The sequence below is a fragment of the Panthera onca genome, chromosome D1 (assembly GCF_046562875.1).
Source record: "Panthera onca isolate mPanOnc1 chromosome D1, mPanOnc1 haplotype 2, whole genome shotgun sequence".
Taxonomy (NCBI): domain Eukaryota; kingdom Metazoa; phylum Chordata; class Mammalia; order Carnivora; family Felidae; genus Panthera; species Panthera onca.
Genome location: NC_138348.1, coordinates 59,739,681 through 59,763,920, shown reverse-complemented (window position 1 = coordinate 59,763,920; position 24,240 = coordinate 59,739,681). Strand labels below are relative to the sequence as shown.

General features: G+C 55.7%; 2 protein-coding genes across 5 annotated transcripts in view; both read left to right on the top strand.

Annotated features, from left to right (window-relative positions):
• Nucleotides 1–2,496, top strand: part of LOC132660583 (guanylate cyclase D-like) — a 47,869-nt gene extending 45,373 nt beyond the window's left edge. Inside the window, exon 23 of the mRNA XM_081790164.1 lies at nucleotides 2,163–2,496. Coding sequence (XP_081646290.1) covers nucleotides 2,163–2,271 — 109 coding nt within the window. The 3' untranslated portion in view covers nucleotides 2,272–2,496. The remainder of the gene's footprint in view (nucleotides 1–2,162) is intronic.
• A 195-nt stretch (nucleotides 2,497–2,691) lies between these two features.
• Nucleotides 2,692–24,240, top strand: part of LRRC32 (leucine rich repeat containing 32) — a 28,644-nt gene continuing 7,095 nt past the window's right edge. The window contains exons 1-2 of one of the 4 annotated variants that reach the window (XM_060605563.3): nucleotides 2,692–2,827; nucleotides 22,633–22,723. In XM_060605563.3, the coding sequence (XP_060461546.3) occupies nucleotides 22,637–22,723 (87 nt within the window). In that variant the 5' untranslated portion in view covers nucleotides 2,692–2,827; nucleotides 22,633–22,636. Of the gene's footprint in view, nucleotides 2,828–17,512; nucleotides 17,840–18,311; nucleotides 18,551–22,632; nucleotides 22,724–24,240 lie in introns of those variants that run through there. The other 3 variants (XM_060605562.3, XM_060605561.3, XM_060605564.3) reach the window with 3 other exon arrangements.

The window sequence follows — 24,240 nt, the reverse complement described above, 5'->3', positions numbered from 1 at the left end:
GATGCTGATGACATCCATCATGGGCCTTGGCCCCGCCTCCCCTCCGAGCTCTGGGTTGTACAACTCTTGCTGTCCCTCAGCAAGATCCTTCTGGAGCTTCACCTGGCAGCCTGGCCCTCCTCCAGGGCTCTCTCGTGGTGGGTGGCCTCTCCATCCTCAGTCAGAAAGGTGGAGGACGCTTCCCAGCAGCCCTTCCTCCATCACAGCTCCACCTGGGGGCTTGGCTTTGGCACCTTTCTCCTGGCCCGGGCAGGGGCCGCCCCCCATCCACTGTGCCCCTCCGCCCCCCACCTGGCAGCCAGAGGGAGCTCTTAAGACGAACACCAACATGATCAATAGGAAAGCCCCCTGTTTACTGAACAGACCCTCTAGGTCTTTCTACTGCTCTGAGGCTCAGGCCCGAACTCTTTCATGCTACCCTGGAGGCCCACTCCTTTGGGCCTGCCCCTGCCCCTGGCCTTGGCTCCCTGGCCACCTTCCACGGCACACCACCTGCTCCTCAGGGCCTCCTTACCATTGCCGCAAAACACACTGAGCTGCCCTCTAACCTCAGGGCCTTTGCTCTTGCTATCTCCTGTAACGAAATGCCCTGGCGTGGTCCCTTCCCATCCTGCAGGCCTCAGCTCTGATGCTGCTCCTTCACGAGGCGGCTCTGATCACACATGCTGAAGAAAGCCCTGCTGTCACCTCCTTCCCATCTCCCGGCACTGCCTCCCCATAGCACTTGCTGCTTCCTGACTCTTGTTTTTTCGATTCATTTATGGAACGTTCCCCTGCTCACACAAGCCCCAAGAGATCTGGCCGTCTGATGCACCCACGGGTCTCCCAGTGCCGGGACCCCAGGAAGGTGAGCTCTCAAGCTCCCGCCGGCTTCCATCTGGGCCCTGGCCCACCCCATCCTGGGAGTGGAATGGCAGGTCTGGCAAACATCTGTCAGGCTGAGCTCGCTCAGCTGATGACTTTCCCACTCCTTGATGGAAACTTTAGAAAGCGCCAGAAACGTTTTCATCTTCTTGGCTCAGGGAGGGAAGAGAGCTGAGATTAGTCCCCGTGAACTCCACCTGACTTGGGAGCCTCCGAGGCCTTCGGGCAGGCAGGGGAGAATCGGCACCCACCTAGGCCCCCCGAATCAGACCCAGCACGCGGACACATGGGGCCCACGCACATAAGTGGGCACACACCTTTCGTGGGCCTCCGGTACATGCACACATGGAAATGCCACTACGTGCCCCTCTGCGTGGCTGGAGATGAGATCACAGACAGACCAACAGATATCCCCAACACGGGATTCTCTCCTTCTCTCTGTCTCTCTAAAAATAAATACATAAATAACTTTAAAAAAGGGGGAAAGGCAGTTTCCAAATTCTTACTTCAGCGATACACTGTAACTTGATTTTTTTTTTAAAGCCAAGTTTTCTAAAGATGCTTTTATCCTTACTCTCTGTATTTGCCGGATCTACAGAAGTCATTTACCTTCGTGTATTTGGGGGTGTTTGGGATACCTTTTACCTTCGTGTATTTGGGAGCCAGTGAAGATGAGGGGAAGGAGACAAAGCCCCCTTCCATGTGTTGGTATGGCCACAGCAGCAGTGCCCACGGAAGTGCCTCCTGTCACGTGTCACAGAGACGCTCCACAGAATGGTCGCTTCTCTTCCCTCTACAGGCTCAAAAGTGTCCCCTGCCAGGTTGATGTGACGCCCTGGCTGTCACTGAGAGCCTTGTTCTCTTCTCCATGCAAAGGTCATAACCCTAACCTACCGTTCTCCAGGCACGTATGGGAAGCAAATGAGAAAACGAAAGAGTGTGCATGGTGGGGGCCCAGTGTCCCCAACCCAGATTTGCCTCGTACCTCAAGATCCACAGAGCCCCTCGGCCCTTGGCATTCTGGCTTCCCAAGCTCACATCTGGAGCAGGGGACAGACCTGGGGCTGGCTCCCAATCTCCTGGGAGGCTGGACACGGAGCCCCACACGCAAATGAGTCTCTACAACTCTTCACCTCCCTGAGCCTGGACCGGGGTACGCCTGTGGCAGGGCTGCTGCCAGGATCAGGGGAAGGCGCAGAAGCAGAAGCGGCTCCCCGTAAGCAGCTGGGGGCTCTCAACGCCCACCACTGTTGTTCTGGATGGTAGTTTTATTCTTCTTGTTTCTCCTTTCCCCCTAGGGATCCCTGGCAGGACCTCATAAACCAAGAAATCAAGGTGGCCTTTGCCAAAGCGCGCCAGGGTATGGCCAGGCCCAGGAGCTCGGGTCAGGCCTTCGCTGGGCCCTGAGGATGAAAACAGTGGCCCCTGCCCAGAAACTCTTGTGCCTACGTACCCCCAAACCCTCCTTCTACTCCAATCCCCGCAGAGAATGCTCTTGCCCAGCAACCTGAAAGCCAACAGAGTGCTCGTTAAGAAGTGCCCTAGAGCGATATTAACTGATGCATTCCACTATGAATCCTACGGGCAAACTTGCCTCTTGATACAAAAACAATAAAAATAGAATTATTCCCTCCCTTTCACGCCGTGCTTTGTTCTTGACAAATCGTTGGGACTCTGAGATCTTGTTATCATAGGGCTTATTATTCCTCACATGGAGAACACAGTTCCCACTGTATACCCCAAGTGCCTGGGCCCAGAGGGAGGAGGTCATGTGCCCCAAGTGGCACAGCTGCCACAGGGAAAGACGGGGACCAGGAGCTGGAGCCAGGCAGAGGAGGGCCCCAAACTCAGCCGGGCGGTCTGTCGTCTCCGAGGACGGAGACTTTTGTCATCCCTAAAATGGGTGTCGACGAGGCCCACGTAAGACTTGTTCCCAAGACAGGGCTCGACCACAGCAAACACTGTAAGTATGCCGCCCCCTTCCCTTCCTCTCCTGCCCTAGCCTGCCTAACCCTTTGGGTATCTGAGAGCACTGCGTTGGGAGTCTAGGTCTTGGGCTCCCAGAATCTCAGGGGAAAGAAGGGGAGCGGACTGATAATTCCTTAGTTCTTAGGAAAATGAGACTTCTGTCTTACAGGAAAAAAAGCAAACAAACCCACAACCAACTCATTAAAGCGGCTTCTAACATCAAAGAGTTGCTCACCAAACCCCTGAGGCTGATTTCAGAGCAGGCGGACTGGTGCAGGTGGAATTCATTTCCCTGACTGAGGGGAGAGGGCCAGGGGCCAGGGAGCAGGTTCAGCCCTAAACAAACTTGTCCTTCTTCAAAAGACCCCTCGGGAGGCAGAGCTGGCACTACACGGAACTGGGGGTCATTGGAAAAATACTCTGGTGGGGGCTGTGCTCACAGAGGCTGCGTGTGTGTGTGTGTGTGTGTGTGTGTGTGTGTGTGCTCGCGCACGCGCGCGCACTCGCACACACAGGAGCAAGAGAGGAGATGTGAGAGGCCCATGGATGAGGTGCGAATGGGGCCATTAGCTGCTGTGTGGAAAGTGCTAGACTCAGCTTTGGGAGATGCCACTCCTGAACTCCTGACCTATGTGGCTTTGGGCCTAACCTTTTTACACCTCAGCTTCCTGAAATGCAGAACCCGGCCAGTCACCCTGAGCTCCTGGGGACAGTGCGTTCAGCCAAACGAGGCTGCAGCGGTGTGCAGGAAGGAGGACCTGCACACACCAGCTGTGGGACAAGCCCACGGCTTTGTGCACGACCGCGTCTGCACCTGCACGCAGCCGTGTTGGTGGCGGGACAGAAGCTCGGCCCTGGGTCCCCTACTGAACTCTGTGGCTCACGTTCAGCCTATGAATTTTCTCCCATCTCTAGGTGACCGCGAGGTCCCTCCGGGTCTGAGGCTTTGCGAACACAGTTTCCATGAGCACACGTGTGGGTCCGTGGAGGCCCGGTGTGCAGGGCAGACCCAGGAGACCAGAATTCAAACCAAGATTCTGGTTTCCTACCATGACCCGGGCAGGGGGTCTCTCTGTACCCTTAGCTGCTCACTGCACAGCAGAGACCAGGCCCCTGCCGTGCCTGCCTTATAGAGATGCTGTTGGGTCAGAGGTGACAACAGCTGTGAAAGCGTGCACATGTGTGTGAACAGCCCCGCATGGCTTCATGTGCATTATGTGGATGTTGGAGTTAAAAGGGCTCTGGGCAGGCGACTGACCCCGTTCCTGTGCGTGCGTCTGCGTCCGCATGTGTGTGCTTGTCTATGGATGTCCCTGTGCATGTTGTCAGTGCGCATGTATACGCACGTATGGGTCTGTGTGTGTGCATCTGTGTATACGTGGGCCTTGCTGTGTCAGCACGTACCCTGCTTTAGCTGTGTATGTTATGTGTCCAAGCGTGTGTGGCTGGTCACCAAAGTCTGGGAGCAGCGGCAGATCTCCACATATTTGTGTCTGCGCACATGACGTGCGCCCGCATTTGGGGGGTGTGTCCAAGTGCATGCCTTGTACACGTGTGGGGTATATGTCAGACTGTGCCTGGATCCGGCCCTGGGTCTCCTTGCTCTTGGGCCCCCCAGAATGGTGATGTGGGGAGAGTAGCCCTTGTCCTGCTGCCCACCCTTGAGCTGCCCAGGCTGAGAAGGGCTGAGGCAGCTCTGGTCCCCGAGGCCCCTGCTCAGACCCTGCGAGGCAGGCCTGGGGCCCCGGGGAGGGAATACTGTCTCCAAAGCTGATACATTGCAGATGAATAGAGGCCCCCACACTGTGGTCCTCACCTCTCCCCACCCTTCCCTCAGCAGCTGGGGACAAGGTCACCGAGGCAGAAGGCCAGTGCCTGCCTGGCTGCTACATCGTGCCTGTGCCCAGGCCTGGGCCAGTTTCTTTGGTGCTGGGAGATGTTAGTGCTGATTTATTCTACACTCACTGCTTCCTGCTGTGGGCCAGGCCCTGTGCCCGGAGCTTCCATGTACGTTGTCTCAGCCACAACACTCACCAAGACAGGAGTTATGTGCCCACTTTCTAGATGAGGAAACAGAGGCTCAGAGGGGTGAAGTGGCTTGTCCACGCCAGCCTCTATGTGTCTTCTGATCTGAGGCGATTACACAGTGCTACAAAAGCCCCGGGAAATAGCGATCGTCCCTGAAAAGCTCCCAGAGGGGGCTCCAGAGGGCATGGCTTTTCTGTGAGTGGGGGGTGAGGACAAAACCTTACTGATGAGGCTCAGGAGGCTTTCAGGAGCTCCCCCTCGTCTTATGACGAGCCAGTGCCGGCTGGTCCCCATGAAGTCCTCCACCTTCGCCATCAGCCTGGGGCCATGTTCCTGTCCCTTGGTCGGTTTCCAGCAACGGAACGCTCCTGGTTCCTCTAGGGAGAGGAGTTCTCATGGTGGCAGGCACAACCACGGGGCTCCAGAAGGTCTTTGCAGGCTCCGGTGGTCTGGAACTGCTGGGTGCAGTGTTCTTCAGGCAGGCACGATTTAGGACAGACTCCTTGGAAAAGCCAAATGCTTTAGCCTGGTGTTCGTCTACTCGTGCTGGCTTCACCTCCCCTGCCCCTCCCACTCAACTCTCTGGTCATGACAGACTGCTTACCCTTCCCCAAACCCAGAGTGATGCCACATCCTGCTCTTGCTGTTTTCTCCACCTACATGACCCTACCCTTTTTTCAATATCTGGCAGACTCCCAAACATCCTTCAAAGCCCACCTAAAAGCCACCTCCTCCTGAAACCCTTTCCCAAGGCACCCTCGATAGGCAATTATTAGTTGCCATGCCCGACCCTCACTTGACGGCAGGAACCGTATCAGGTTCATTCCTTTAGCCCAAAGCCCAGATGGAGGTGTGCAGCGGGATGGTGAACCGATGAGCTAACAAACTAAAGAACTAGTTAGCCCACAGGCTGTCAGCGAGCAATCTCCCCTCCTGCAATGCTAGCTCCTGAGCTCTCCTGCCCTCCCCTGCAAGCTCTCCTCCTCGGATGTTCTCTGCACAGGGCTCGTGTAGTCTACTGCTGAGTTAGGATCCTGCGTGCCATGTGTGGGCAGTGTGTCAGTCCGTGGCTCTCCTGTCTGCCCTGTCTCTCCTCACCACCACCCCTCCTACTGCTACAGATGCTCTTACCTCCACCCCTACACTAGCCTGAATGATCTTCCCTAGTCCCTCTGCTTCCTACTCCTTCTGGCCAGCTCCTCCTCACCCTCCACACCTCTGTTCCCTTGCTGCCTCCTCCAGGAAGCCTTCCTGGAAACCATCCCCTCACCCCCGCATACTGCAGGAGGGGCATCTCCTCTGCCCCTCGGGACCCCCAGCCACCTTGTCCAGCTCTGTCGCTGCAGACTGGGGGCAGGACTGGGTCTAAACCCTCTTTCTGTGACCCCAGAAGGAGAACAAATATAACAGGGCAGGGGAGGTAGAGGAGGCCACTGTGGTGGCAGGTGAACCCCACTTTAAGGAAATCTACCTGCACGAAGATCGAGGTTTGATTTACTCAAAGGCTGTTAGAGCTGAGCCTCCACTCTTACAGGGGGAGGAGAAGTAACGTAGAGCAGGAGGAAGGAGCCACATATTACTGAGCATGTTGTGTGTGTGTTGTCTCAGACAGCGGTCCTTGTAGCCCTAGGCGGGGGCGGGCAATGGAAGGGGAGGCGTCATCACCCCCACTGCTGCTGAGCTCCCCTGAGGCTGTGGGACGCCAAAGCCTGGGGTTCTTTCCCAAGTGCCAGCCATGCCACCTCTTGTCCCAGCTCCGTCCCTGGACTTGCACTAGCCATCCCTGCTGGGAGGTTCGGTCTCCCCATCAGGACGTGGACAGGGTGGACTGAATCTTCAAGGCCCCTTTCCAGTTTCCGTGAGTACCTGAGACTCTTCAGAAGTCCACTAGGGGGCAGGCAAGCTGTTCCAGAGAGAACCAGGAGCCCGCTGGCAACCCCAAGATTCCGGGGCCTTCCCCAGCCAGCAGGCTCCAGGGGCTGCTGCCGGAAGGGAGGATGGGACCACACAGAGCCATAGGCGGGGGTCCACCCCACAGAGGAATCTTGCTGGGGGACTCCCCTCTGATGAGTGAAGGACAGCAGAGGACAGCAGATCCGGGTCCCATCCCCATCCGAGAGGCCTGGCCCAAGTTGGCTTCTGTCAGAGTTCTGTCCAGTCTCAGTCATTGAAACTCCTATTAAATAACACCTGGGTGATGCTCGCCTGGCCTTCCAGACCCTCTCCTGAGCGGCAGGTGTAGTGATGCCCCACTGGGCATCTCCCCAGTGAGCCACAGACCATCGTGACTGTGCTCTGCCCAGTCACCTGGTCAGAACCAGGAATGATCACCCTCTCTTCCCCGTCCTTCCCGTGACCCTCTCCCCAAGCCTGTCCCGCCCACCACACTGGGCTCTGCCTTTACCCAAGCCCCACCATCAGCATACTCAGTGATGGCATCAACCTCCGGGCCACTCTCCTGCCTCCATTCCCCATTGGCCTGTGACATCCTCAGCCTACCTGCAGCACAGGGCTCGCCATGCCACCTTCCTACATAGCGTGCTCCCCACTGCTGAAGGCCAGGGCTCTTCGCCAGGGGGCTCCTGCCAGTGGACCCTCCCCCACCGTCTCCTCTGATGCCCAGCACCTTCCCACCCCCATGCCCAGCCCCACCTTGTCCTCTCAAAGTGCTCAGACCCTCCAGTTTCAACCTAGAGGATGTTTATTGTGAGGCATTCCTATTAGTACTTTTAATAACCCAAGACCTGGACTCAGTGGCCTGGAGACGGTGCGACCATTGTGCCCAAGTCCCAAATCCTTGCTTGAGGAAGATCACAATATCCACTTGGCCCACTTCCGGGATTGTCACTGAGCGCATGGCCTGGGGAAAGCTAGGCTGGGGGGAGGGCAGTCTTTGTTCTCCCTGAGTGTCCACCTTGAACCTGCACTTAGCACTTTGATATAGCCCTAAAACCAGTGCAACTTCCCCGTGCATCATAAGAAATGGGGAGTTTGCTGGAGAATTCCTGGGAGTCAAGAAGAAAGCACATCACCGCACATCATACAGCAGGGCTTCGTGAACCCCCCACACCAGCCTCTTGGTTCTCCTGCCAGTCTGCTCCCTGACAGACATTTCCGCCTTGCTTCCAGAACCCACTGTCGTCCCGAGCCAACCAGCACCCGGCCTCTGCTTCCTGCTTCATTGGTAGAGCAATGTCCCCTCCAGCTACTGCCCCGTCCTCTTGTGTCCTAGCTGGACCTGCCAGGGCTGCTGCCTTATAAATTGCCAAAGAGCAATTTATAAGATTGATCAAAGGCCCAGGAGCCTTTAAAAGGGCTGAATCAGGCCTTCCCGGGCACTGGGCAGTATGTACATACGGCTCACCTGTGGGCAGCCCATAGGAGGGTCTTTATTCCACTGAAAAGAAGGAACTGATATGGGTAGGATACCTGCCCTTCAACCCTCACTACGATCATGCAAGGTAGATGTTATTCTCCCCATATCTTTCGATGATGCTACTGAGACTCCTAGACCTTGACTCCAAAGCCCCCACCACGTGTGCCATCCTGCCTGCCTTGTCCCCCCAGAGCTACATACTACACAGAAAGAGCTGACATGGATACGGTGACGGCCTCAGTCCCCAGCTGCAGGGTGGGAGCAGCCAAAGGAAATGGGGTGAGTTCTGGGGCGAGGTCCAGAGGAACAGGCAGGTGAGGCTGGGCCCCGGGTGAGGCCAAGGCCAACAGCCATGTGTCCGGACGGCGGAAGGAGGAGCTGAATGGGCAGACATCAGAGTGTGCTATAGACAAGGGTCAAGGTCTGTGTCTGCAGTGTAAGTGGGGCAGTGGGAGAATGAAATAGCAAGGATGCCCCTGAACTGTGGCCATCCAGAAGCCTTCGAAGAGCCTTCCAGACACTGGGAAGGATGTCTTCAAGGCAGGCAGCCCAAGGGAGGGTGGTGGTCTGGCAACTCTAAATGGAGAGAGGGACAGAGACAGAGGGAAGAGATGGGGGTGGGGAAGAGTGGGAGAGAGTGGGGGCAGGGAGAGCGGGAGTATGGCAGAGATAACTGAGCACAGTTGGGAGAGAGCAGGAAAGGAGCTGGTGGAGGATGTGTGTCGGTGCATGATATGGAATCTGGTCCCTGTGAGCAGTGAAAGAGACAGGAAAATGGGAAATGTGACTTGTGGTTGGACCCCCCAGGGCCATCAAAGGGTTTTAAGCAGGGAGTGACCTGGTCAAATCTGTGTTTTGGAGAGACTCCATCTGGCCGCCACGTGGAAGATGAATGGCTGGATGGGTGAACAGGAAAGGGGGATCCTGGGGCAGGAAGGTCTCCTGGAGGGAGGGCAAGGAGAGAAACAAGCCAGGGAGACCCGGGAGCTTCCACATTTAAAGATCAGGTGGAGAAGGAGGAAGAAGAGGAGGGGCCAGAGAAGGATCCAGGAGGAGATACTGGAGAGGTGGCAGGAGAACCAGGAGAGGGCATCACAAGGTGCTAAGGGAAGAGGGCGATTCAGGAAGGAGGGAGTGGGCAGCCAAGTGACCAAGCGACCGAGGGAGCTGGGGACGGAAGAGTTTCCGTCTGTAGCAGTTCTAGATGTGGAAGCTGGGGATGAGCTGGTTGGAACGATGAGGCCGGAGACAAGTGGAGGGAGAAGGGAGGCATGTGGCGGAGGTGGGAAATGGACACAGCAAGGGTAGGCAGCAGCCCTGGCAGGTCCGGCTAGGAGACAAGAGGACAGGGCAGTAGCTGGAGGGGACATGGGTTGGCCTGGAAGGAATTTGTTAAATAGGAGAGCATTCACGCTGATGGCAGAGCCTGCAGGGAGAGGGGCTGCGTTGTTCTCCTGAAAGATGGCCTCTGCCAGCAGGAAGCATAGCCCGGCCCCCAGGAGGCCAGGCGGGCCCTGATGCAGGCCGAGGTGAGGTTGGTTTCAGGGGTCTGGATCAGGCCTCAAACCCAGGTCTGCTGCCCCCAGCACACAGAAGAGAGGGAAGGCAAGCAGGCAGAAGTCACAGCCCAGAAGAACCCAGAGAACAGCAGTCTGGAAGGCTGAATACCCATTCCCCAGCTTCCAGACCTAGAGAGAGGGGCTGGCTTTGGGGTCAGGGCCAGCATCCACTCCTTAGGAGATGGGATCCAGCCCTCTGCATCCTGCAGCCCCAGCCCAGCCTCGAAGCTCTTGGCGTCCTAAGCTCACAGTACCCCATCGGGATGAATCACAGGCTCCCTGGGAGGCCACAGGAATCTGTCAAACTGTCCTTTCCCTTCTTCCCTTTGACACCCCGGCAAATCAGCCACCCGACTCCTGTATGATCTGCTTTGGAGAACATCGGAGTTACAAGCAATGTGAGATCACAGCCCATTGCCTACAAGCATGTGCCCATGTGTCTGTGTATGTGCCCTGGGCGCGGGAGCCCGGCTATTTTAAGTCTTTGCTGTGTATAGGGGATACAAAGTGTGTTTGTGGACAATGTGTGTGTTGTGTCTGTGACTGGCACTTGCATGGGATATATATCACGTGCACATCACGTATGCTTCACGTGTATGCTTGTGATGGATGCTGCGTGTGTAGTGTTAACAGGAGAGTTGAACGTGTGTGTCTGTGAGTTGTGATTATGCAACTTGCGAGGGCGTCTCTGTGGAACGTTTGCAATGTTTGTAGCCAGTGTGTACCTGTGCGACACGTTTGTGTAAGGTTGATGCTTGTGTTCATGAGTCGTGGCCCTGTGTGTCCTGTACGGTCTTTGAGGGGATATATAAAGGGAGTGTGTGTGTGTTTGTGTGTGTGTGTGTGTGTGTGTGTGTGTGTGTGTGTGTGTGTTAAAGGGGCCTGGGGTGTGCTTTTGCAGGTGCACTGTGTCTGCGGGGGGAGAGCGTGTGTGTGTGAATGTGTGAAGGGATGTCATGGGGGGAAGTGAGACAGCCCAACATCACATGTCCTGACTCTGTGACGTGAGCTAATACTGTCCCCCTCAAGCCTCAGATTTCCCCCAAAGACCAGTACTTAAAGTGTTCTAGGAAGGGCCTCTGGTCATGAGGAAGACAACGCGAGAGGACAAGAAGGGGTCACAGTGGCCTGTGCCAAAGATGGTTACAATAGGAGCTGGGTGTGCCCAGGCCTCTGCCCCCGAGCCCTTCCCTGGAGGCCCCACCTGTCCCTCTGCAGAATGGGAAGGCTGTTCACTCTCATTGTCCCTGGGGCAGCCACAGCTACCTTTTAGACAGGTCCCCTCCCCACGTTCTCTAAGCACAGCCAGGGGAAGCTTCACAGACCTCTCCATTCCTTCCCCAAATGGGAAGATAGAGCTGCTTTCCAAAAAAAAAAAAAAAAAAAGCAAACAATAACCAGCCAGAAATCACAAGCAGTACCACTGAATGGATGAATGCCACAGGCAGGCAGGCAGGCAGGCAGGCACTGACACAAAGGAGCTCTTCAAACAGCCCTAGCCTTCCATCACTGCTCTACTTTACAGAGACAGAATGGGTTCAGAGAGGTGAGGCCACGGGCCCAAAGTCACACAGCAATGGGCAGCACAGTGAGGATGGGAACCCGGGTGGGTCCCTCTCTGAAATCTAGGCTGCTTCTCTCCCTCAGCTTTGCCCTCCTCAGGCCACTCCTCATCCCACCCAAGAGGGGAGAAAATACAATGCCACGCACAAGGGGCATCATGTAAATTTAAACTTTTAGATCGTTTACTCTTTTGGCTAATTAACGTTCCATCAAGGGACAATATAGGCGCTGGAACCCTGCTGCCTGGACTGATTTGTACTGGCTGTGCAAGCTTGAGTTAATCACTTAAACCTCTCTGAGTTTCCTCGTATGTCATCTGTATAAAGTGGAGATAATAATAGCAATAATAATAATAATAAAATATTTACCTCATTGGGTGTTATAGCAGTGAATGGGTCACAACATGAAAGCTGCATTAGAAACCGCCTGGGGGGCACCTGGGGGGCTCAGTCAGTTGAGAGTCTGACTCTTAATTTTGGCTCAGGTCACGATCCCAGGGTCATGGGATCGATCCCTGCATCAGGTTCTGCGCTGAGTGTGGAACCTGCTTAAGATTTTCTCTTTCTCTCTCTCTCTCTCTCCTTCTGCCCTTCCCCCACCCCATGCTCTCTCTCTCTCTCTCTCTCTCTCTCTCTCTCTCTTGCCCTCTGCCCGTCCCCACCCTAAAATTAAAAAAAGAAAAAAGAGGGGCGCCTGGGTGGCTCAGTTAAGTTGGTTAAGCGGCCAACTTCGGCTCAGGTCACGATCTCGCGGTCCATGAGTTCGAACCCCACGTCGGGCTCTGTGCTGACCGCTCAGAGCCTGGAGCCTGTTGCAGATTCTGTGTCTCCCTCTCTCTCTGACCCTCCCCCGTTCATGCTCTGTCTCTGTCTCAAAAATAAATAAATGTTAAAAAATTTTTTTTTTTTTTTAAAGAAAAAAGAAAAAAAAAAGAAAGAAAGCAATCTCCTGGGCCAGCCCGTCCCCTTCCCACCTCTGAGTACACAGAGGCCTCACACTGGTCTCGGAATTTTACTCATGGTAAGAAAGACTCATACTCCTGTTAACCAGAGCTTCCCATTTCACGCCCTCATTTGGGCGGCTCGTGAGGAGAGGCTGTGGTCACCTCCATCTCACAGAGGATGAAGGCTGCCCCTCACCCTCACAGGCATGGCGCTTCTCCAAGGGTGGCCTGTGGCCGGGCAGCACCGGCGCCACTGGGGGTTTGCATGAGATGCAGCTTCTGGGCCCCACCTCGGACCTCCCGAACTAGAGTCTCTGGGGTAGGGCCTGGCAGTCTGTTTTAACGAGCCCTCGGGGATTCTGATAGTCTCCACAGTTTGAGAGGAGCTGGGCGAGGCCTCTGTGGTGTGAACCCAGGAGCACCTCACGTGGGGCAGGTCAAAAAAAGTAGGGGGGGGAGTGGAGTCACCCCCTCAGCACGCTCTCGGGGCCTAGAATCTGCTGTCTTTCTTAGAGCGGAAGTAGGGGAGGCAAGCAGGATTCTCTGAAACTTCAGGGGGGTGGCCTTTGTCTGTGGGGATCACCTGGGTACTCGTGAGCCGGTTTCCAGAAGCTCTGCCAGACCTTGGGGCTTTGACCCACCCACCCTCACCACCCTCACCCAGGAGGAAGACAGGAGCCAAGAGCCCGCCGGGAGCTCAGCACCGCGGGGAACCTCAAGTTGGGGAGCCCCTGGACGCAGGGTACACCCACCATGGGTTGCCCTGCCTGGGCCACGGCCCTTCCCCTCACGGGCGCCGCGCCTTGCCTGAGGAGTCTGGCCCTCCGCCCTGGGTCCACTGAGCCTACAGTGCCGGGACCCTCCCAGTCACTGTCAGCCCCTCCCAGTCGCTGTCTCCTATCACTACGCGCTCCACCTGCCAACAAACAGGTCCCTTCCTGTTCAGGTCAACCACAGAGTCACAGCCTTTCACATGAGGAAGACAATATCAGTAATCATACCGATCCAACCCCTGCTCCACTCAGCTTTTCACAGTGTCATCTCAACGCCGCCTTGAAGCTGGCGGAATGAGTCCCCAGCACACAGATGAGAAACTGAGACTGCCAGGGGGAAAAGACTTGGCCCAGGTTGTCCAGCTCTCTGCGACGGGCTGTCCCCAAGGCAGCCTGGACTCTACTTTACTCCCGTGCTTGCTGTCTCCCCTACCCCCCACCCCCCTCCCCTGGGCTTGTCTAAAGCCCGTACTGATAACCCGGGATCCTCAGGGACAGTTACATTGGGTTGAACCTTCAAATGGTTAAAATGGGGGAAAAAGTTGTGTGGCTGGAAGGGACAAACCCTCAGTTCCCAGCAGCCCGGGTACTGCAGAGAGCTGTGGTTTCATGGTCCGTGGCACAGCACAGTCAAGCTGTGGAGCCGCTTCTGATCCTGCCTGCCTGCCTGCCTGGCCCCGTCTCGAATTTTCTCATCTACCATCCCCCTCTCCCTTGGGGCCTCCCGGAGCCTCCAAACTCCCCACAGCCAGTTCTTGAGGACCAGACTCTGGGTGGCGGCCGAGGGGTACACAGGGCCTCACCCTCCCCTGCCTTGGTCACTCCCAGTGCTTGTGTCCCTACAGAGAGCAGAGAATTAGCCAGGTGAGTCTCTGGCCATGCATGAGGGCCTTGGAGTCTGAGGGCTCAGATGGAAATGGTTGCTGTGCCCCGTCCCGTCATCCTCCTGAACCTCGGTCTCTCTTTTGCAAAAGGGGGGCAACAATATTCCCCGCTTCATCAGATGGCCGTGAGGAGGAGATAATTTGAATATAGTGCCTGGCACTGGGCCTGGCCTTGCAAGCCTTCCTTATTTCCATTTAACACATCAGAGCAAGGGACATACCACTTGTCCTTTATGTGTTTATTTCCCAAGCACCCAACACTGGCTTTTACTCACAAACTCCTTACAGCTGATACCCAGCAACATTTGCTTTCCTCTCCTACTGTCCCTCCAAGAGGTGGCCCTAGCTGGTATGGTCTGGGCCCAGTTTCCCTAGGGAGCAAAAGAGGGTGGGCCGTAAAAGAGCTGGGGAACCCAGGGTTCTGCCCCAGAAGGCAGGGCCCCAGTAGGGACTGATAAGGGACTTCCTGACTCCCAGGGGCCCACAGGGGTGCAAGGCAAGGGGCAGGGGCAAACCATATCTTTGCACTGAGACCTGGCCTGGAGGACAGAGACCTGGGTTCAATTCCTGACTCCAAAGCTGTGTGACTTGGGCCAGTTGCTTAACGCCTCTGAACCTGTTTTCCTAGTCAGTAATTGAAAATAAAGACACCTAAATGAAAGTCTTCTCTGTGGCTTTATCCTGATTTGGCACATGAGATGAAAGACTGGTCCACAGTGGATAGTTAGCAAAGAACAGTGGAAACCAAATTGAGGGCCCAAGGTGCCATGGTCCTTTCCACTCCAGTTTTACAGTTAGATGAGGACAGCCAGGCCCAGAGGTTCGGCGACTTGCCCAAGGTCACCTGGGCCACTCGCTCCTACTTGAGACCCTGAGTATCATTTTGGCCTGAGGTGGAGCCCTCCCAGGGAGACTTCAGCCTGACTTGGTGCCTGAAAGGGTTTTCTCATCTCAGAATGGTGGTCCTGAGGACACAGGAAAACATGCGTCTCCTATCTTCACTGATAGAACGCATGAGGCAGTGGAGGCATTTTCACAAAAATACCAACACCGTCAAGACTGAGCTGCCCACTGATGGACTGACCAGGACAACTCCCTATTCCCGGAGGTGTGCGAGCTGGAACTAGCCAACACTGGATGGAGAGCCGGCCTTGGTGGCCTTTTAAAGACAGCTACCCTCCACATGGCTGCTAGGCAACTCTGACCCTGCTCAGTTTCAACCTCTCCCCCTCCTTCAGATCAAGCTCAGACTCCTGGACTTGGCCTTCGAGGCCTCTGGACTCATTCATCCTCTGTCCTCATCTGCCTCGCATCTGGTGATGCGAGACTGGAGCTTGGACATTTTTATTCATCAGCTTTCTGGGGCCCGCCAGGGAAGGGAGGTTGTATTTATTGAGAAAGTACCATGGGCCGCAGGCCTCTGACCAGGTACTTTACATACATTGTTGCATTTGACTCTTTACAGCAAGCCAGGAGGTCAGGTGATATTATCAGTCTCACTTGCAGATCCACAGACCGCGGTCAGAAAGATCAAGCAACCTGCCGAAAGTCACACAGCACCATGACTGCTGCAGAAGTGAAGAGATGAAGGGAGGGGCACTGAGCACGTAGGGTTCTTGGCTTTAGCCCCTGGTCCCAAGAGGCACCTGCAGTAGGTGGTCACACTTGGTTGCCCATCTGTCTCCGACTCTCGGGGAGCCCCATCCGGGCACTGGGTGAGGTGGAACCCCATGAACTAACTAACCACAACCACAGCCTTTGGGGGTGTGTGGGAGGCAGGCCGCTGTCCCCAGCCCGTCATAGCTCCGGCCCCACCCTAACCCAACCCTGGCCAAAGCTCTGTGCCAGCCCAGTGGTTTCTGCTTGGCAGCAGCCCAGGGAAAGACGAGCTGGCGCTCAGCCGGCCTGGGCCTGGGTGTGGCAGGAGCAGGTCACGTGGGGGAACCCGGGAAATGCCTGAATCCTGCCTGGCCATGCTCTGCCCATGCTGCAAGGATGCTGCGAAGCAGTTTCTGGACATTTGGCCCCTTGGACAAGGATCTGGAAAAGGAAGCCCTCAGGGTACAGCAAAGGTATCACCAATAAAGCCAGCAAGGAGTTACCCTAACACCCACTGGGGCCAGGCCCCAGGAGGGGTTCGCTAAGCTTCGTTCTGGCACTAACCCCAAGAAGTGGCTACTATCTGCCTCACTCTACGGACAGGAAAACTGAGGTTCTGTTTGACCAGAAGAGCATTAGAATCAAGAGAGAGGGTTGGGATGACCAGCTGGGACCTCCAAGAGCATAGCTCGGAGGCCTCCAGCGGCTGACAGGGAAGGGGGAGGCTTCGACACCCTTCCCTGTTCCTGCACCCTTTCCTACCCATGCCTTCATTCCAGCTCAGGCCCCTCCTTAGGGAAGATTTCCCTGATCTCCTCCCAGATTAGGTTAGGCCCTGGGCCACCTGCTATCACAGTTTGTCCTCTCTCTGGACCATCCCCATCTGCCCACACCTGTCCCCACAGTAAGCCAGATGGGAAGAAGTAAAGATGTCAGCCATCTAGGGATTCAGGGAACCCAGTTTCTAAGCCCAGCTTTGCCCTGATTTAACACAAGGCTTTGGGTGGTCACTTACCATCTGTAAAATGGAGCAGCCCATGTCACTTTCAGGGCTGGGAAGAGAAACATTCTATCCTTGGGACTGAGGCCCAGGAGACAGCCATGACCCTTCTCCCCCATCTTTGGGTCCACACCCTGCAGGACAGAGTACCCATGATTAGGTAGGGCCGAGGCATCTAGGAGAGGGGTTGGCTTTGGGGAAGGTGTGCCTCAACCTGTAATGTAAAAGACAACGATTCCACCATGCTCCTTGTGCTCACAGCACTTTAAACCAACCTGAGCAAGATGGTGCCTGGAAAAGGGGACCCAGAGGCACCTGGACTTAGCTTTATGGACAGATTGCGTTCCAATCCCTGCTCTGTTAGGCAATGTGACTTTGGATGTGCCATTTAACCTTTACGAGACTCAGTTTCCCCAAACATAAATGGGGACCTTACTAGTCCCAGACAACTGGTTTCTATTTATATATTCGCTGTCCCATCCCTAGCCTCGCTTTCTCCATCTGAAAACTGGAGGCTCGGATGGTACCATTTCACAGGACGGCTTAAGGGTCCGGGAGATGATGGAGGAAGGCGAGTCTGGATACAAGAGCACAATCAGAGAGGGGAAGTGACCTGCCTGGACTCGTCAGAGGGGATGGCCGCGGTGTGGGGAACCCCCTCTGCGGCCGCCCCAGGGCCAGTGAAGGGTCATTTCCTTCCGCGTTCAGCCCCGCCGTCACCTCTCCTGTTTGTCCCCCCTAAGTGCGGCGGCGCCGGCAGCGGGGAAATCGGGGCCAGGCCGGATTTCCTCTGCGGACCTGCGGCTCCTAGAGGGCCCCCTCCCGCCCCTCCGGACCCCGCGGGGCCACGAGCTGCACGTGCGGCGGTCCGGGGCGGCCTCGCCCGCCCAGAGCTTCCTTAGCGACCCTCCTTCCCACCCCCGGCCCTTTCACCCCGCCCCCTGCCACCCCGCCCCTTCCCAGCCCGGGTTCCAGCGGAAAGATGCTTCACCCTCTTGCGCGTTCCGGAGAAACCGAGTCACGCGGGGGCGCGCCGGCCGGGCGCTAGGACCCCGCAGCTTGGCCGAGGGGGGGCGTGGTGGGGCGGGTCGGCAGGAGAGGTATTTAAATTGGAGCCCGAGCCGCCCCCTCGCGGGTCGGGTTCCCGTGGGGCAGTGGAGCAGCCGTGGGCCTCCGCCGGCCGTGACCCCGGGGTCTGGCGCGGGGTGGGGCCGTGGGGGGCAGATTTGCGCAAAATGTGCCGGGGCTGCGCGGGAGAGGAGCGGCGGCCGCGCTGAGCCAGGTAGGAGCCGCCCCGCGGGCGAGGCTGCCGGCCCCTCGGGGAGCCCGCTGTCCCGCGCCCCTGGCGAGCGCGGGGTGCGGCGAGTCCGTCGGGACGCCTCCCGCGCCCCCCAGTAGTCCTCTCCGGCCGCCGCCCACTTCGCGCGTGGAGCCAAGCTTGACCCTCCCTCGGCCCCACGGCTCCTGTCTCAGCTGATCTTTCCCGCGAAGGGAGAGCCCGGCGTTCCTATTTGACAGATGGGAAAACAGGGGCGGAAAGGCCGGCACTTACTTGCCCGGGAACTCACAGCTAGGCTAGGGCAGATCGGGATTTGAATCCAAGTCTCCCACCACCCTCTGACTCAGGCCGCCCCGGGGCTTCCCATCCCACCGCACCAAAGAGCTTCCTTGCCCATCTCTGGGTGGGGATTGGTAGGGGCGGGGGGTGGGGGGGGCACCTCTCCCAGGGGGCTCTGAAGCCGGCCTTCTTCATGAGTGGTAAGATGTGAGGGACCCCCACCCCCACCCCAGGCTGCCTGAAATTCCACCATCACAGCTACATTCCTTTGGGTTAAGGTCTAATTCCCCCGTGGGATGCACATGTCTCCAGAATGGGGCTTGCCCTTAGTGATTCACTGCTTGCTATGAACGTCCACAGCAGCTCTCCCAGGACCCCACTCTGCTGGAGACTGGGGCTGAGAGGAGGGAGAGGAGCACCCCAGAGCCCAGTCCTGTGAGCCTGTTTGTTTGTGTGTGGTAGGGGTGGGGGTGGGGGTCGTCGGAAGGGGTTAGGGAGGGAGCACTTGGCCTGGTGTAGTGGAAACATTTGCTCTGAAGGCAGACAGACCAGATTCTGAATCAGTCTCTGCTGTTTACTGTGTGACTTTGGGTAAGTCACCTCTTTGAGCCTCGTTTTCCTCATGGGCAAAGGGAGGACGAGCAGGCAGCTCAGCACCTGGAGAAAACACAGCATTTGGGTCATGGAGACCTGGGCTAACCCCCAAAATGCTAATAAGCTGAGTAACTGTGGGCTAAGTCGCTTCACCTTTCTGAGCCTCAGTTTTCTCATCTGTAAAGTGGAAATTATGGTAACCACCTTATTGGGTTGTGATTTCAAAGAGATAATATACGTCAAATGCTCAGAAGAGTGTCTAACGTCCTGAAATAGTAGAGATGGGCTTATTATAATAGCAGACATTGCCCCCACTATTTCTCTCTCTCTCTCTTTCTCTGTCTGTCTGTCTCTATCACACACACACACACACACACACACACACACACACACACACGCGCACGGTTATCCTCTGGCATTTCTCCTCCCAGTTAGAGTTCTAAAATGTCTCCTGCCTTCTCTTGCCTAGGCTACTGGTCTGCAGGCCAGAGGCCTCGCTCCTCAACATGCCTCACCTGGGCCATTCAGCCTTGTGGGTCTTTGCCCCAGCTGGGAAAGATGTGTCCAAGATATTTTGACAGCCATTCTCAGCTTGATCATCACTGTGCTTGGGGGAAGCCAGTGGCAGAACAGGAACCAGGCTGCTTGCTGGACTGATGGGACACTTAGGCACTGAAAGGTTAAGGGACTTGCCCAGGGAGCAGGGTCGGTAGGCAGTAGAGTCTGGAAGTAAGCCTGGGTCTGAGTGACTGCAGTGCTCCCTCGAGGGTGAATAGCCCTCCAATGCCACACATCGAGTCCTGGGCACTGCGGAAGGATGCACAGATGCCCGCCTCAGGGGTAGGGTAAAATTTGGCAGGCAGAGGAGGGGTGGTGAGGGCCCCTTTGGGCAACAATGCCTTCAGGTTCAGGACCCAGAGGTCCTGACCTTGTCCTGACCTCGGAGGCCCCTGCAGTAGAGCCTTTACCCCTCACTTTGCCATTCGTTCAATAGATCTTTGGTGAGCACCACTTAAGAGACCCCTGTTCTCACAGAATCAGAAATAAAGGAGCAGAAAATGATCAATGCAAGGAAACAATAAAATGTGTGAGAATCTGGGGACTAGGATTCCAGGTGGAGGGAGCAGCAAGGGCAAAGGCCCTGAGGCAGGAATGCACTTGCTATGTTTGAGGAATGGTGGAATTTGGTAAGGGCAGGGCAAATGGGAGATGCGGGCAGAGAAGAGCTTGTGTAAAGCCTGGATGTTATTGGAGGTTCTCAAGCTGTGAGATTCATGATCTCATATATGATTTGGAGACCTCACTCTGGCTGTGCGTGGAGGGCAGCCTGAAAGGGGTCAGGGTGGAAGTATGGTGTTGCTTCAAGGCCCAGGGTTGTGATGGTGCCTCATTGTGGGGCAGTGATGGAGGAGGGAAGCAGCAGACCGCCCCAGGGTCTGTTTTTCAGGCAGAACAGGCAGCACCCGCTGATGGGGGGGAAGGTACGGCAGGGAGATGAAGGGAGAGCCTAGGAGAACGCTGCTCTCGCCAGCGTCACCCTGTGTCAATTCTCAGTGCCTCCCTGGCCTGCCTGCTGGTGTGAAATGGAGCCCAGGGGAGAGTGAGTCCTCTGTGCCCTGGGGCACTGACCGTGGGAAAGGGGTTGGAGGCACAAGCCACGGAGTGCTCAGTGCTGTGCTCACTGGAAGCTCAGGGTCTGTGGGAACCTGGAGGAGGGGCTATACATTGCCCAGACTTGGGGAATCAGAGAAGGCTTCCTGGAGGAAGTGGTATTGAAGCTGAGATCCAAAGGATAAGGAGACATTCAGCACAAGAGAGGGGAGGAAGTGAAGATTTGGGGCAGTGAAAAGGCACTCAGAGAACTGAAGGCAATAGGAGGCTTCCAGAACCCAGAGTGGGAAAGGGGACAGTGCTAGATGAAGCTGGAGGGAAGAACTAACCGTGCAGGCACACTCCCCAAGGGCCTTGAAGGCCCCCCTGAGAGGTTTCCACTCAATTCTGACTATACTAGCTTTCAAAGGGGGGGGGGGTGATGTTCTGCTTTTTAGACAGCAGAACCAAATTTCCTGTGAAAGCAGGTGAGAGGAGAGCAGCTGTGGGGGGGGGGGGGGGTGGGGAGGGCATGGCCCTGAGGGGAACCTAGGCAATGGCGTTTAAAAGATGCCCCTGAATGTTTGGGCAAGAAGTGGCCTCAGAACCAGCCATCTTAATCTAAACTTTATCACAAGGACACTGGTGGATTCCAACAAAGACCCAGCCCTCAAAGGTCCCATAGATGCCTCCTCTTCTAAAGCACCCTTCGGAGTGGCGATTCAGTGCTCGTTTATTAAGCACCCGTGGGTGACCTTCTAGTGTAGACGTTTAGGGCACAGATTGCCTGTGCCAGCCACTGGTTAGTTGTGTGACCTTGGGCATGTTACTTAACCTCTCCGAGCCTCAGTTTCCCCACCTGCAAAATGGGAATGGTAATCATAGAACCAAGTGTGTGAACTGCTGTGAGGATTAAGTGAGTTAATACACGTAAAGTATCGAGAAGAGTGCCTGGTTTATGATAAAGGGCTCTGTAAGGGCACTTTCATAGAATGCATCTCATTTGATCGTTAACAAAACTTGGCAAAGTTGGCATTAACCTCAAAAGAGGAAACTGAGGGGCGTCTGGGTGGCTCAGTCGGTTGAGTGTCCGACTTCGGCTCAGGTCATGATCTCACGGTTCATGAGTCCGAGGTCTCTGTTGGGCTTACTCTTGTCAGCACAGAGCCTGCTTTGGATCTCCTGCCCCCTTTCTCTCTGCCCCTCCCCCGTTTGTGCACGTGCATGCATTCTCTCTCTCTCTCTCAAAAAAAAAAAACAACACAAACATTTAAAAAAAAAAAGAGGAAACTGAGGCTCACAGAGGTGAAGTGACTTGTGCAAGGTCACACAACAGGCAAGTGGAGGGGAAAGAGAAAGAGTCAGTTACAGGTGACTGAGTCCAGTGCTCTTGGAGGGCTTTACAAAGTGCCCTTCCTTGTTAACACTCTGCATTATGATCACTTCTGTGCATTTATATGTGGCCTCAGTTCCCAGCACAGAGCCAGACTTGAGGAGGCATTCAGTTTAGGTGTGAATGAATGAATGAATGAATGAATGAATGAATGAAATCAGTGGCTTGATCTGTCTACTTCTAGCACTTGGCCCAGCTCCTCAGCAAGTGAGCTGCTAGCGGCAATGGGATGCAACCCTGCTCAGGGCCTCTGTGGCCCCCCTCAATGCCACCTCAGCTCTACACGGAGAGGACACCAGCAGGCCTAAGAGTCCCCCTGCACTGGCAGTAGGCAGTAGCTTCAGTGAAAGTAAAGGGTCTGGAGCCCGCTCCTGGGGAAGTCCACAGCGACAGTGCTGGGGGCAGGGCAGAGGCCTCCTGGCGGGGTTTCCTGTCAGGGCTCCAGGCCCAGCCTTCAAACAATGGCAGCGACTCCAGAATCAGAAAATCAAAAGAAAAAGGGCAAAATAAAAGTCCGGGGGTGGGGGGAATTGAGGAATTCCGTTTGGGGTCTAAGGAACCAGGATGGGGGACCTGCTTATGACCTGGGTGGAAATGCAGTCAGAGGCCTAGCTCCCCACCTCACCTCACCCCAGCCCTGAGCTTGGCCCAGGGCAGCCCTTAGAGTCCCTCTGTCTCCTGCTCACCTCCTCCAGGCAGTCTTCTGGCAAGTAGGGTCTTTTGAAACCCAAATCTGACCAAGTCACCCACTCCTTAAAAACTCTTGCTGCCTGGGGCAATGGCCTGGCACTAGGGATCCTTTGTGGTAGCCTTTGGACCCAGTTCTCACCCACCTCCACTGTGATCTGGGGTTCCCTGAAGGCAGGCACAGACAGGATGGGGGCAGTGGAAAGGAGCCAGTGATCTTACAGTGTTCCCCTTTCCTTCCCACCCTACACAGAGCCATGAGCCACCAGATCCTGCTGCTCCTGACCGTGCTGACCCTGGGCCTGGCCACCTCCCAACACCGAGACAAGGTGCCCTGTAAGATGGTAAGAAAGCCCCACCTAGGCAGGGTAGGGCCCCTAGGGTGTCCTGCCGTCCCAGCCCCACAAGCCAGAAGTCTGAGGAGTTAGAAGAGGAAAGGGAATGCATTTGTTTTTTTAATTTTTTTACAAAGTTTATTCATTTATTATTTCAGAGAGAGAGAGAGGGAGAGAACAAGTGGGGGAGGGGCAGAGAGAGAAGGAGACACAGAATCCGAAGCAGGCTCCAGGCTCTGAGCTGTCAGCACAGAGCCCCAGGCAGGGCTTGAACTCAGGGAGATCTCAGGGAGATCGTGACCTGAGCCAAAGTCGGATGCTTAGCCAACCAAGCCAGCCAGGTGCCCCAGGGAATGCATTTAATGCATTTAAATCTTACATTTAATAAGTACCTACTAGAATGTTTAAATACCTTCTGCACTATTAATCCTATTGGGTAAGTACCATTATTCCCATTGTATAGAATTGGAAACAGCTGTTTAGAGAGGCTAGGTTACTTGTCTAAGGTCATTCAACTAGGACCAGGGGGCTGATATTGGACTCTATTCCCCAAGCTGCCTCTGCAGGGCAGTGGACCCATCTGGGTGATGCAGAGTATGTGTATGTGTGGGGAATTGGGGGTGGGCCAGCTGGGTCCCTCATGCAGAAAATCTCCTTTCCTAACTGGGGTCCTTGACTTGGGCCTGTCTGCTGCTTCCCTCCCTGATGGGATGCCTCTCACTCAGTACAGCCAAGGCCAAATGCTACCTCCTCCAGAAAGTCTCCCCTGACCACTCCCAGGCTGCTCTGGTTCTGTTTGCTTCCTCTTTCTGGACCCTCCTACTGAGCACGTGGGGTAGTGGGTGAGTGGGTCCAAGCCTGGTTCCCCTGCCAGACCAAGAATTTCTTGAGGGCAGAGATAAGGTTTGGTTCACTCTGGGTCTTTTTTCTTGCCCTGAGCCAGGCAGACTAGCCCTGAAGTCACTGGGACCCCGCAGGATACAGGGAAAAGGGACCACCTAGGTCCACTTATAAGTCACCCAGGTGAAGGCCAGAGTCAGGCTGGAGAAGGCACAGGCCCTCCAGCAGCCCCACCTGGACCTGGGGCCGGAAGCTCATGATACAGGTGGGGCAGCTGCCTCGGGGGCTGGAAGGGCCGGCAGCCCTTCCCTGGGTTGGCGGGGTCCTAGTGAAGGGGCTGGACCACCCAACAGGCAGAGGGAAGCTGAGTGAGCTTTGCATTCTGGGTAAAAGTGCATTCAGAAAGCACTTTCTGAACTACCATGGAAGATCAATATAGGAGTGACGATGACTTTCAAAATAGTGAAAAGAAGTTGCCACATACTAAGGGCTCGCGAGGTGCCTGCACCATGCTGAGGGCTTTCTCTCATTTTATCCTACAAAGAACTCTTTTCAGCTGAGGACACCGAGGCTGAGAGAAGAGATGTGACCCACCAGGGTCATACAGACAGGAAGCAACAGAGCTAGGACTTGAACCCATGTCTCCCGAGCTGGTGCTGTCCCCTGCCGGGTGCCTCTTTCTGCCT